At 40.8% G+C, this 14,279-nt stretch overlaps 1 protein-coding gene across 1 annotated transcript in view; it reads right to left on the bottom strand.

The window, feature by feature from the left end:
• Nucleotides 1-1,061: 1,061 nt before the first annotated feature.
• gria1a (glutamate receptor, ionotropic, AMPA 1a) overlaps nt 1,062-14,279 on the bottom strand; it is a gene marked incomplete in the record, with an annotated part of 67,784 nt that continues 54,566 nt past the window's right edge. Inside the window, 3 exon segments of the mRNA XM_032528684.1 lie at nt 1,062-4,539; nt 6,403-6,537; nt 12,613-12,727. Coding sequence (XP_032384575.1) covers nt 4,372-4,539; nt 6,403-6,537; nt 12,613-12,727 — 418 coding nt within the window.

The following is a 14,279-nucleotide window of genomic DNA, read 5'->3' as shown; positions in this document are numbered from 1 at the left end:
GGGGGGGGGGGGGGGGGGGGGGGGTGCTGAGCTTGCGGCTCCTCGTGGGGGCTGATGAGGAAGGGGCCTAGACAGAAAACAATAATGCTGTACATATTTGACATTTACATTATAATCTATCCCAAATGTATTCTCGTGAGAATGCAGCGTTCCCCACGTTGTTCCCCAACGTTCCCCATAGTTTTCCCAGACCCAGTACCAGGATAATATTCATAACCTGTATATATTTATTACTTCTACTCTATGTTTACAAGCTCCTGGTTTACTCGTACTCCAGTTACAGTATTCCTAATTTATTCTATTGCATATACAGTATGTAAGTCTTAATTTGACTGTAAATAGCTTTAGAAACCTTTTTTGTTCAGGTGGAGCCTTTTCTTTGATCCTAACTCCTCCTCCAGACTCAGAGAGTTCCTTCGTGTGCGGACTGTTTCCATAAAGAAAATATCAAAATCTTCAAATGCGTCCCGGCCGAGTACATGACACCGGTGTCTAGGGGGGCTCTCGGTACCTTTAAGAATAAAAATAAGTACTATTTAGAAGTATTGAAACTGCATCTGATCCTTTATGTATCTAGATCCAGAAGAAATGAATGTTTGTATGGTTTTGCTCGCAGCCAATCGCTGCAAGCGTTCTTCAAATAAAGCGACGTGTGATTGGTCCACTACCCCGACAGCTACAGTCCATGGGGTTTTTGATGATTTTGTTAAAGTGAAGTTCACCTTTGACCTTTTGGATATAAAATGTCATAACGTTATCGTTTTATACTATGAGACATTTGTGTTAAATGTTGTAATTAGCGAATTAAACCAAAAAAAACAAATCTAATCAATGTGGTCCTGTAAACACACTGGTACTGAACTATACTAACCGTCGCCTGGCCTCCCCAACCTGCTCGACCCCGATGAGGACCATTAAGTCGACATCAGTTGGTTCTTTATAATTGTCTCGCAGCTCATGGAACACCCCCCCCCCCCGACTCAGGCAGCGGTGTCTTCTTCGCTTCTGATATCTGAAGTCCCATCCCTTCGGAGTCAAGGAAATAAAATGGAACAAGTATACATAGTTTATTCCTTTATTCAGTTACAAAAGCATGATGACTTCCATCCAGGACACTTTGGTTAGAAAAAAAGGTTTATTTCTCAAAAGTCGTGTTTCTTATAGTTGTATTCTTTTTCTTTTTTTGAACTGCGAACCCATTTCTCGACCATCGTATTTATTTTAAAACTCAGTAACACCCTTGTCCTCGTTCAGAAAAACAAGAACGATGTGTCTGGTGTCTAAACTCTGGTGATTAGATTGCAGAAGTAAAATACTGTGAAAAAGGAAAGACACAAAGAAATATTCAAATGGTGTAAAATTTCAAGCACTTCAAAAACACCAACAGGAATTCCTTTTGGAAATTACAAAATAAAATCAACTCAAAACTGGCTTTAAACAACATTAGCGTCTACAGATTATTCAACATCAGTGTGTGTGTGTGTGTGTGTGTGTTTTACTTTTTATACTCTTCAAAGTGTATAACACTTTCCCAGCACCCCATATCTTCTTTATAATACAAACACTGAGTGTCTTTTTAGGTATTTTTGTTTTCTATAAATCTGTTATGGCATACTGTATAAAACATCTCTCTGAAGGTAAAGCTCCACTGGAGAGTGCTGTGCCGTGTTCTAATTAATACAACATCAGCAAAAGAAGACACATAGATGAGAGAAGAAAGGAAAAGTACTCACGCGGTAGGTAACTAATTCAGTACACTGAGGCATGTTTGGGAGGAGAACAAACATTTTCACTGGGGGACGAGGAAAGCCTTTTATATACATAATAGGTGGAGATATGTATGATTTCAGTAAACTCTGACTGCCCCGTTGTCTTGCTTGTAGAGAAATAGAGAAGCCATACAGCAGGAACTCAGACGAGAAGTAAACTAATACACGAGCAGCTGTGGAAGCAGGGGACGGGGCTGCCTTTGTACAGGCGCTCGGCCTGCTGGGAAACCAGAGGTGAGCTGGAGTGGGCGGTACGCCATCTAGAGCTGACCTCTGGCTTCCTGCAGACGTGGAAATCCCAATTCAAGCAACGACCTTCCAGTTAACCTTCAAGGAAAATGACACCTTTGGACTAATGACCATGTAGGAGGATGACGATGTTCAGTGTATTTCAGCACTTGTGATGAAGTGCTGCAATTATGTTATTTTCCCCTCATCCTGCTTCATTTGCTAATGATTTCCTATATTCCACATTATTTCTGATCCTCCAGGTACTGGAAATGGTTGTGTTGTGCAGTGGTGGAGAGAGGAAGGGTACAGGTAAGAGGAGAAGAGGCTGATGCTCTAAAAGGCTCAGCCATCTTAAAGAATAAGGCCGGCCACATTTCCCTTTCAAAAACAACAAGGATCGGATCTTACAGAACAAGTATTGCTTGTCAAAGTCGGATATATTGTAACATAATCCTTAGCTATTATTGACTATGAAAACGTGTGAAAGAGCCACAGTGCTGCACTGGCTCCCAGTTACCTCCGTCAGCTCATGGGCAGTGTAGTTCCTTCACCGCCAGGCCGCTGTGTCAAGTCACTAGTTGATGAAATGTGTATTCATCCGCTGCAGAAAATAGTCTCCAACAAATGCACAAGTTATCCGGTTTGAGTAACATTTGCTAAAAACTACAGTGCCTAGCTGTTTTAGAATTTTTTTTAAATAATAAATAATTTAAAAATCCTCAATGTAACCCAAACAATGCTTTCACGTTTTTTCATGAAATTTGTTGACAAGAAGACTACACATATATATATATATATATATATATATATATATATATATATATATATATAAATAAAATCCCGCCAGCTTTATTCTTTTTCGGTTCTTTCATTTTAAATCACAGGATGATCCATTTTTTTCCTGTTGTTGTCAACGTTGGTCAGTCACTCATGGGAATATTAAATACACCACACACCGATAAAATGGGCCATGAAATGCAAAGCACATCAATAGTCGTGTTTTGTTAGGAGTACTGAAATGTTTTCTCAAGGCCTACACCCCAGAAAGCTGTGCCGTGTGCTGTTCAGGCCCCCCCCCCCCGACTTCTGCTTCCTTACGTGATCTGAACGGGAGAACGGGCGGGGAATCTGACTCTCTCTCCGCCTGTTTTCGATCCCGCCTCTTTCCTGAGCCAGCTAGCAACAGCGAGAGTGGGCCAACTTCCCTTTTATAGGCCATGAAGGATCTGCAGGCCATTTCAATAAATTAAAAGTGAATAGCTGCACTGGCCGTTTCACTAAAACTGAATACAGCTGAAGGTACATGAGTGAAGTATACAGAACCGCTTGGACAATAGTTTGAGGAAAATGTTATCCAGATTACATCTGAAATTGTCAATATTTGTCCTTCAGTGTGTGCTGCAAATAGTCTCACTAGTAAAACAATGGATGTGCTATGAATGTAACAGTACCAGCAGAATACAGTGTAAGGTCACTCAGCACTGTACAGAGCCCCAGGAGTGATGTGTCAGTGTGTCAGTGTCCACTCCAACCTTTCTCCGGTCAAAGGGAGCGTTTCTAAATGTTCTTGTGATCACTCAGTAGTAAAACTCTCTGTCAGTAGCATCAGGTGTATGATGTATCTGTGTGCATTTGTGAGAATTATGGTATGGCATATGTCATTATGGCACAAAGACAAGGCATGATGGGTTAAATGAGGTGTAGCAGCATGTTTGTTGTAACCTGGTCAACTGAAATCAAACTACTTTTGCGCTATTACAACAGTGTAAACCATATACTATTTCATAAAAAGTGGCTATGCTACACACAGCACTGTCCTTCCAAAATGGCGTGTAAATGTCAGAGTGAAGGAGAATGTCCCATAACAATATCAAATCATCGTAGCAGTCACAAGTGTTTGTTCTCCTCTGCCACGTCGGCCCATCAGCCAATCAGAAAGCATCTAGGTAGTACAGGTCAGCAGTGGAGGTGGAGATATTGCACACGCAGACTAACGTCAACAGCTCCATCGAAATGGCACAGCGCAGGTGTCACACTAAAGAATAAAGTTCTTTTTTTCTCACACAAATGAACATCGTAAAAAATCCAAAAACATGCCTGTTGACGGCTTCTTTATTGCAGCACATTTCCCTTCTTTTTTTCCATATCTCTTTTTCAAACATCCACTTGTTTAAAAAAATGTTGCAGTTTGTAAGGAGTGGTTCAAGAGTGCGTTTTGGCAGTAGGTTAAGTCTTGTTTAAGTTGGGCGTGTTGACAGCCAGAAGGACAGACGGGCCAAACCAGACAGCCATGATTACTGAGCCATTAGAGTCTTGTTCTCTTCTTCTGCCCCACCCTGCCCGTTCCTCGCCGCCAGCAGTCACGTGATGATCACATGCCGGAGGCACCTAGTCCCATGCTGGCGGTGTGGCTCATACAGGGCAGCGTCTGAACGGTCTTGGGGAAGTCGTGGGTGAGGATTCGTCCGTTCTCTCCGCCGCTCCCGTTGCCACTCATCCTGGTCAGGGTGGAGCAGCGCATGGCGTCGTTGATGGACTGCTGAAACAAACAAAGGGATTGCAGTTAGTCTACACACCAGATTAAAACAGAGAAGAGCTAGCAGAACACACAATTATAGACTTTTAAAGGTCTTTTAGCTTCAGAAAAATCAAGATATATTATGCAATTTCTCCGTCTTTATCACGTGAATATATGTGCATAAGCAGCTGAATTTGGTGCTGGCACGCCAAGAGATTTAGGACTAGTTTTTCCCCTCTTTATCTGGGCCTGAGTGATATTATTGGGTGGTCTACCATGGTGCCGGCCGATGTGCATCAATGTCCTAATGTGTAACAGGAGGAGCAGAGCCCAGTGTGGGTGGTAAGAAGGGAGCCGGGGCTTCACGTATTGGTTTATTAGCTCTATTCTCCAGTCTAGCGGAATACAAGCCACTGGGTTTGAAAGCCCACCTACTGATGTGTGATATGTGTGTTTGCGCTTTTGTGTGTGTGTGTGCCTCTTTGGTGTCTGCCTGCATCCCCAATACTATAGCTGATTAAATTGGGCAGAGCGAGTGAGATCTGGAGCTACTAGTGAGCGCTGCGTGGGGATTGGAGAATTACAACAGCCTCTAATTGGAACAGGGCTGTAGTTTCTGTCATAAAGGCACTGCTGCACTCGCCAATCTCATCAGCATACTGATCAGGTGCGTCTTGGTGGGCTGATTAAAACATAAGAGATTCATGTAGAAGATAACTCCTTGTCTTGGCCCTGCCTTGGTTTTTTTGTTGTTGCTGTTTACACAAAGAGTATATCAGCGAGGGGTTTGATGTTGGAAGACAGAATCAAAGGTCGTTTGTTGCAAATTGATCCACAAAGCAGAAGACTAGCAGCTACAATTGCTGCTGTCGGATAAAAAACCTCACATCTCCCAATGAAGTATTAGTAGCAACAAGTCCTTCCTTTCAGATTTCTGAGCATACAACAGTTTGGGTTAGAGTGTTCTAGGTAAAGCAGTGATGGAACACATGTACCAGGCCTGCCTTATGAGATACATATATAAGGATGTTCACCACAATGGGCCCTGCGTTTGCGAGACAGTCAGCGAAAAGAGAAGAAGGAGCAGGGGAGAGGTTTGCTCAGAGCGACAGAGGTGGATAGATGTACCACTGTGATTCAAATTGCCTTTATACCTGTGCTGCAAAGTGATTTGGTTTCATATGTGAATGTGTGCTAGGAGATTATTGTAATGAGTATAGTAATGGAAGGAACATTTTTGTAAGCTGAAATAAAAATGTGTAATGTGTATTTAACTACAGACTTTAAATTATGTGTCATACATCATTAAAAGTAACTGATATACATGGCAAATGTATCTCAACATACTGTAGTTAGTATAATACATTGTAAATGGTCCAATTTAAAGATGCTACAATATATGGTTAAAACCCTGCAACACTAACAGGAAAAAGGCTGTTTGTTTTGTTACTGTTTTGCTACTGGGTTTACGACTTTAGATCAGGAGGAAACAGGCATAATGGCAATTTTTGAAATCAAGTGATTCAACAACACTGCAGGAGATCAGGGCGTAAAGACTGAGCGAGGTAGCGGCAGAGGGAGAGAGCGGTACAGGAGAGCGCTTGCACTGCGGTGGAAGCCGTGAGAGGCCCTACTGATCACGGTTAGATGGGCGGGGGGGTGAGGAGGCGGATGTCATCATCATCATCATTATCATCATCATCATGGTTTGAATCACAGCGTTTCCTACCCCGTGGCTGTGCTCTGCCCTTATATCTTAACAGTGTTGTTGGCGTACAGGCCGTAGCTCTGCAGCTCAGTGTAGGGGGCGCTAGCACCACTGTCTAAGGCGGAGCAGTGAAAGGCCTGAGCGGCTGAGGCGGCAGCGGCTCGCGCCGTGGACACCTTCATTCGCTGCGACTCGGTCCGGGACTTGTAGCAGAACTCCACCAGTGCCACCAGCATGGCCAGGCCTAGGCCCCCGATCAGGATGTAGAAGACCCCCGCCACATTGCTGAGACTCAGAGCGCTCGTCTTGTCCTGGACGGAGGGAGGGAAGTGGGGGGCAGAGCCGAGTGGTGAGCAGCGATAGTGACAAACCAACAGACACTACAGCTTTACACACAACATGGGACCAACACTGAAGACAGACACGCTGAGTATGTTTACATGCACATTCAAATTATTCCAAATATGACAATATATTTTCGATTTGAGTCATGTAACAGCATATTGGGTACTTTTGGGTATTCTGACTAAGAACTTTTTCTGGAATATAGCATTTTCCAATTAAGACATACTGGATATGCCGGTATTATTCAACTATTTTTTAGAAATGTATACAACGCATTGGGAATATGCGTCTGAGTCAGGGTTTGCAGTGTGTGACAGTTTACAGCGCACAGTCAGCTCTGTGCGTCGCTTGTTGTACACAAACCCACTCGCCAAGAGTGTGCATGGAAAAGAAAAGCCCTCCTCTCTGGCCGGAGAGAGAAACCCTCCTTCTTAAAAACATTAGAAAACATGTGGATGTTGGCAGGCTAGTGAATCCCAACGCTGATGTTTTTAAGAAGGTGGTAGAAGGAATGAGAGGCTCAAACAAGCTTGCCACCGGTGGACAACTTCATATTTTGCTCTCTGCATGTAAACAGGAATATTAGTGGAATATTTATTTGAATTTGCCATTTAAACAGCTTAGTCATTATACGGCCTTGTTCTGAATAAGGGCAAAAAATTGATTATTATGTGCAGGTAACCATAATCACTGATTCACACACGTGGACAGACATTAGTTTCACAAACAGGAATCACAAGTACAAGGACTCATGCATTACAGCAACGTGACACATATACACACACTTCAACCCATACACACATATACATATACACACACTTCAACCCATACACACATATACATATACACACACTTTTAACCCTACCACATTACATAACACACCAATCACCCCATACACACATAATACTAACACACACTTCAACCCATACACTCTCTCACACACACACACACACACACACACACACACACACACACACACACACACACACACACACACACACACACAGGCAGACACAGATAAAGTACAGACAATTACAATAACATGTATAGTTAAAGACACACACATAAGTCCACATAAAAACAGAATATTACAAAAAAGTACACTTTGGAGGCCTGTCTCACAAATTAAATATAAATTATTAATTAATAATATTATGAATAATATTATTATAATTAAATATTAACATTAAATTAGTCTTAATATTGAATAGCTGGATAACTTGCTCTAACTCTGGCTTTTCAGTTTTACAAAATAAGCTAAAGCCAAAGCTACAACATCCCTACAGACTCTACACACTGAACTGCTAGAAGGAGTTGTATTGCTACATTTGCTAAGAGCATTTGTTTTATCAGAAATATATTTAAGATGTGCAGCCTTGTATGTGGCTGTACAAACAGAAGAGTAAGTACAGTGGGTAGCTGAAAAAGCCGTTGATGAAGTTCTTTCATGTTCCCTCACTGCAGGAACAGAGAATAGGAGCGACTTTGTGATAGAAATACTACTCTACAGAGTATTCTGACTGCATCCTCATAACAAGCTGCAATCAGCCTTTTTAATTAAAAAAAGAAAATGTCTGCATGCTGAAAATGTGATTTATTCAAGCTAGATTTCAGTCACGGATCTTTCTAAAAGTCTTTCTAAATTTACCAAATCAAACTCCTGCCGTGCTCGTCTCCACATCGACATTAATCCACACACTCTGTAGAACTTTATCTGTATTTATATTTTTCCATTACAAGTACTTACTTTTTCAATATTATTTATGGTCACAGGTGAATATAACTTATATTATGGTTTACCTGCTTTCGCATTATCACTTTAACTAGATATTCAACTTTATTTTAGCGTCACTTACTACACTGCAATGTTGTTTTCTTGTACTATGGCAACTGCACTTTACTCTACAGTACCTCATGTGACGCCACTTTACCTTACCTTACTCTGCTTCAGTCTACCTTTCTGCTCATTGTCTGTTCACCTGGTTTTCTTGTGTGTTTACTTGCTTGTTTTTGCTTTCATTGTAGAGAATGCTGCTGTAACAAAGGATGAATAAAGTATCATCTAATCATCTAATCTAATCTAATGAAACATGTTAATGTTCTGGCTTTTTTCTTATATTTATTCATTCTGTATTTCTTTTCTTTACAAGAGAAAAAGTCTAAACTATTTATTTCCCTGTTCCAGGCTACTTGGCATATAAAAATATCAGTCATAGTTTTGAGACATGTTTAAAAGCCTTACTACTACTACTACTACTACTACTACTACTGGCTTTGTGAGACAGGCCCAAGATAATGAAAATAGATACTGATCTAGATTTTGTGTGACTTATTTATACCATTCTTAACATTTTAAACAATGTTTAATTAATTTAAAGTCAAAATATTTATACACATGAATGTTTTCTCAAAAGGACACTTTGTAAGGGGAAAGGTACAGGTTAATTGCGTAAACACTCCACATCACATGCATTCATGCAACACCAGCACAAACAGTCTTTAGTTTGACATTGCCCCATGTTATAGGTCATTGTTATCTATCATTTATGCCTATTTATAGTCTGTAATGAAATGAAATCCTTAAGACTTAAATCAGTCAAGCTAAAGGGCTCTCATTGAACGATGGGGTCTTACGAGGATGATGTTTCATGTAAATCTGTTTGGGGAATACCTCTCTGTCACTTGAGGACATGAATGCCACCTTGAAAGCTATAGTTGTTATGGTTGTGGCTTTTATTTACTCTACTCCAATAAATACATTTTAAGTTTTTAATCCCAAGGGCAAATTTACATTTGAATACAATTAGTCTATAATTAACTATGGCAAACCAACTGTTATCTTCATACACCCTGTATACTATATTACTATATTCATACCAGGGCATGTGTGTCGAACCATGTGCTATGGAGGAATTATAGCAGTTTGCTACTAATGAAGTGGTTTTTCCCTTCACACTGCTAATAACTGCTTAAAAGTAGTGAGTTAGAGTTGTTTTTAAGAGCTTGGGTGTTTTTCAAGCAGATGATAAAATGGCTGCAAATAAAAAAGCATCATATATTCAGGTTGTGAGTCCCGCTCAAATGTTTAAAGTATATCTTATTTGCTCCTTGCTGAGAGCTAAATGAGAGGAGTGACAGCACCCTGTCATCCCTGCAGCCAGTTAGCCCAGGCTAGCAGACGGGAACCACGGAAACAGATAACAGCTAGTGTACACTTTGGTTTTTATTCAATAAACGAGGCATAACATGTTAATTAGTGAGCTTTAGTGGTGCTGTAAGCAGAATGGGTTACCTTGGGCCAGTTTTCCAGTTTCAAGTCTTTATGCTAAGCTAAGATAGCTGTAGCTGCTGGCACTTACTACATAGGTAGCATACAGATATGGGCGTGGTGTCAATCTTCACAACTAACTTTCTGCAAGAAAGTAAATAAGCACATTTTATTTATTAATTTGAAGTCAAGTTATGTTCCCAAACACATCAATATTTACCTTGGAGGGATTTAAAACTTCACAGTGAATCACATTTAAATATAGATTTATGTGACTGTACTGCAAAGATCTTCCTGACTGACCAATGTATTACTAAATCTGTCTTTAAATGGAACTCTTTCACTTAAGATATTACATATAATATATTGTAAAAGTCAAAAATATTCCCAGTTTATTTCTAATGTGTTCCCCTGGCACATGGTTTGACACTCCTGCACTAAAGGTTTAGATGTAAGCAAGGGGAAGGGAGAAGCCTGTTCTCCGCTACACTTGTGCTGTAGTGACAGGATCAGAAGGCCAGCTGACAAACACATCCACGTATCTGGGAAAGGTTTTCTGAAAGGCGGAAATAACATAAACCACGAATGCATGCAAGCATGGTGGCAGACTTTTGGTGTGGGTTGATCCAGCAGATTGACGGGGTTGGCATCCACACATGCACTCTCTACAGGGAGAGTGGGGGGCAGGGTTGTTATAAGGGCCGGGATGCAATGGTTACGGCTCAACGTGTTTGAAGGGTTCAATAAAGTCCAATGACCTAATGCTATCATCTGTCTCCCTCACGTCCTTCTGTCTTTCCTTTTTCTTATTATTTCTCCTTGGGAAGGAATTGCAAATTGCTTTCAGAGTGATTCATATTCAATCTAAAATACAATCTCAAGGTTATCATCAAACTTAATCTGTGGGTGTGTGTCTTTGTGTTTGGGGTGTGAAAATCTATTTTAAGGGGATTTATTCCCCTAAGGTGGTAACTGTAGTCACTATATATATATATATATATATATATATATATATATATATATATAACAAACCACTGTAACACATCCTAACTAATCCACCACACACTCTATATGTAAACACTGGTAATGAACATTAAATCTCTGACAACACAAACTCAAAATATAGACACAAGAGTACCACCAGAGTACTGGCCCAAATATAAGATAATATGTTTTTAGCTTTCAATGGCTAATGTTAATCCCAGATATGTATTGCTGCGTAACTGTTATTACTGAGTATTATGACGCTGCTCTATTTCTACTGCTGTGACACTATGCTCTTTCATTTAAAACGGTTTTTGAATTGGCTCTGGCCACAGTGGCTGCTCTTTAACCTACGTTTTCTGCTGTCTCGTGTTAATGTTACAGGAGAAATTCAACATAATTTACTTCCTTCACAGAAAGAATGTGCTGACTGATGGCATCAACATGCTCAGTATTCGTTCTCAGCAGTAGGAGAAATTGTAGTAATAACAGTAGCAGTGGTTTTGATTCAATTTGACAACTGCAATTAAAACAATAATTGTATTGACTAAAGCTGAAGCCAAGTAATATAATAAAAGCATTTTTTTTTTAGATTGATGCTTTGTGTATTTTTCATATATAACATTGGTAAAGAAAAAAAAAAGTCTTACGTCTATATTTAAATGTAATATTAAACACAGTGTTTTGCCTACATTGTCACATTCAGATGTTTCAGATGATTAAAAAGTATTTTATCCTAAAACAAAATGGGAGATTATCTTATTTTTGGGCCATTACAGTAGCACGTCTAGAACCACATGGGGAGTATTGCGCAGTGAGGCTGAAGGCTGGACTTAGGAGCTGGTCTAGGATCAGGGCAGGATTGTGCTGGGAGGTGCGGTGAGGTGACAGGTTTTGGGTTGGAGACTAACCTTTCTTCCGGAGTCCTTGCTGCCACACTCCCCTTTATCGTACCACCATTTGTTTTTCAGTTTGTCTAAGATGGCTTGCTCATTGAGTTTCAACACCGCTAGGTTTACTGGGATTCTTCCAACCATAAGGAAATAACATAAATAACATATTATACCATGTTATTTTATGTTATTAATTCAAAGACACAGAGCAGCAAATACATAAACACGTTAATGCTTGAACTTGCTTGTTCTCACACAAACACACACACACCACACCACACCCACATACACGCACACATATGTATATATATATGTATATATAGACAGAATAAACATAATTAGAAACATGAGTCAAAGTGATATGCATTAATACTCCATCTAGCTTGGTTGCCTGGCTCCCTAGGGCAGTAGATGTGTATTACTATATCACTTTGGGTAACCGGCACACTGCTTACGCTCACTTTTGCAACACGGATGTCTCAGTTGTATTTGTTGGAAGTAAAGGTGTAACTGGCCAAAGCTAACTAAAACTGACCAAATTCCAAAGCCTAACAAAATGAAATGCACGGGCTCTTAAAACTTAATTGAGCACCAGGGATGCAGCTGGTTTCAATTCATTTAATTACTACACACTGATCAATTTGAAATCACTGATGTTCCTTTTGTTTAAGCAGGGGAGACACATTTCCCCCCTCTGTGGTTCTCAAATTCAGCTACTGCAGGCCAAATAATCACCCCCCCCCTGGCATTTTTCCTTTGCTCTTTGCTACACCACAGAGAGATTAAGTGTTGCTAGAGTGGCAGTGCAGCGTGGGCCTGCCGATTACCCCCTCCCCACAACCCCCCACTCCCAGTGGTGGCGGGTTACCCGCAGGGTTTATCAAACTGGCTCTGACCTTGGAGTCCCCGCCCCCGCTGCCGCACTCTCCCTTGTCGTACCACCACTTGTTTTTCAATTTGTCCAAGAGGCCCTGCTCGTTCAGTTTTAACACTGCCAGGTTTACTGGGTTTCTTGAAAATAATATAAAATGATAGCCATTAGGAGAGATTCAATGGGACAGATATAAAGAGATTGGTCGCATGGTGGTGGTGATTATGACAACATTGACTTTTATTAGAAACTCCTGCATATAACTACTGATATGAAGCAGGAGTGCTGGCTTTAGATGCACATGTTAGTTGTGTATCTGCAATGGGCTGAAATGCTGAGCGCCCATACAGTAGTAGAGTCAGGTTTTACCAAGCAGGGGCCTCAGAAAGAGGCAGAGCAGACCTAAAATTGGAGATGCCTTGGATGCAGAACTCTGTCTACAGATGGTAATTTCCTTTCAGTGGCACCAGCATACAGATTACTATGGTAACTAACCTATCAATATTCAACCAATAACAGCATCATAGTGAATGGCAGCCTGTCGTTGATTAACTGCGAACTATCAGCAAAGATAAATGGAGACAGAGGCTTTCAATGTTCAGTTCCACAACAAGTCTCTTTGTAAAACAGGCTGAAAGGAAACTGTGTGGCCAACTACAGACGGAGTCCTGACCATGCCTCTATATGAACCAGGTCATCTAAAGCATCTCCCCCAGACTTGCTCTCTCTCTCTGGTGACTGTGTGTATTTCCAATAGCTGTAATAGCAATAACTGGCTGCGGACAAAAACTCTCTACATCCACAAATCACAGAAAGGCACATTCTGCAATCAGAATTTGCATAGTGAAGATTACAGCTTTGTTTTCCAGATTGTCATTTCCTTCAAATCAGTGTCAGCTCCAACTTATTTTCTTTTCTCACTAGCAGACGCAGAAGAGTCTTTATTCGCAACCCTGAGTGCACAACATAGCTGTAATGGACACAGGAATCCTCGGAGCTGGTAAAACCTCTGAATTCTTTCTCAGCCCAGTAGACGCAGACAGAAAGAAAGAAGTCAAAAGTGTATGGACATGGAGACCTGCAGGTCATTGGTTAGATTAGGTCGCTGGTTGGAGGGGAGCAGATGTCAAGGAGGCTACTGTAGCGTATGTTAGGTGGGATGGGGTAAACAGTCAGGCAGGCATGGGGGGGTGGCTGGACATCATACATGTAAGAAATGAAGCAGGGAGAATAACAATTTACGGTGTGTAGTTTGAAGACAGGCTGTCAGTATATCCTGTAAAATGAAGAGTTATGTCATTTTAGTATCCTGATTTTCAAAGTGCTACTTTCAATTAGGCCTGCAGTGCAATATGTTATTAGAAAGTATTAATATTTTCATATACCCAGCAGGGATGCTCACATCTGTCAGACTGGTATCAGTCCTGATACTGACCTTCATAAGCAGATCACATCACAGAAGTATCACATTAATTATCACATGTTGTTGTGTCAAGAGTAAACACATTCTCATGAAGGGGTTCATATGATATTGTACAAAAACGTATGCAATTTTTATGATATGCTACAAAATTACAGCGAGCGGCGACCAGTCACATCCTAGTTAAGCTGAGTGGTCTTTACAGTTAAATTTAGCTGAGAAAAAGTTCCAGTGAGCTGGCTTCAGAGCCCTGTTTTATGACACACATATCC

This window comes from Etheostoma spectabile, chromosome 10 (assembly GCF_008692095.1).
Source record: "Etheostoma spectabile isolate EspeVRDwgs_2016 chromosome 10, UIUC_Espe_1.0, whole genome shotgun sequence".
Lineage (NCBI taxonomy): Eukaryota > Metazoa > Chordata > Actinopteri > Perciformes > Percidae > Etheostoma > Etheostoma spectabile.
Note: the sequence above shows the minus strand (reverse complement) of the source record. Positions and strands in the feature narration are given on the sequence as shown.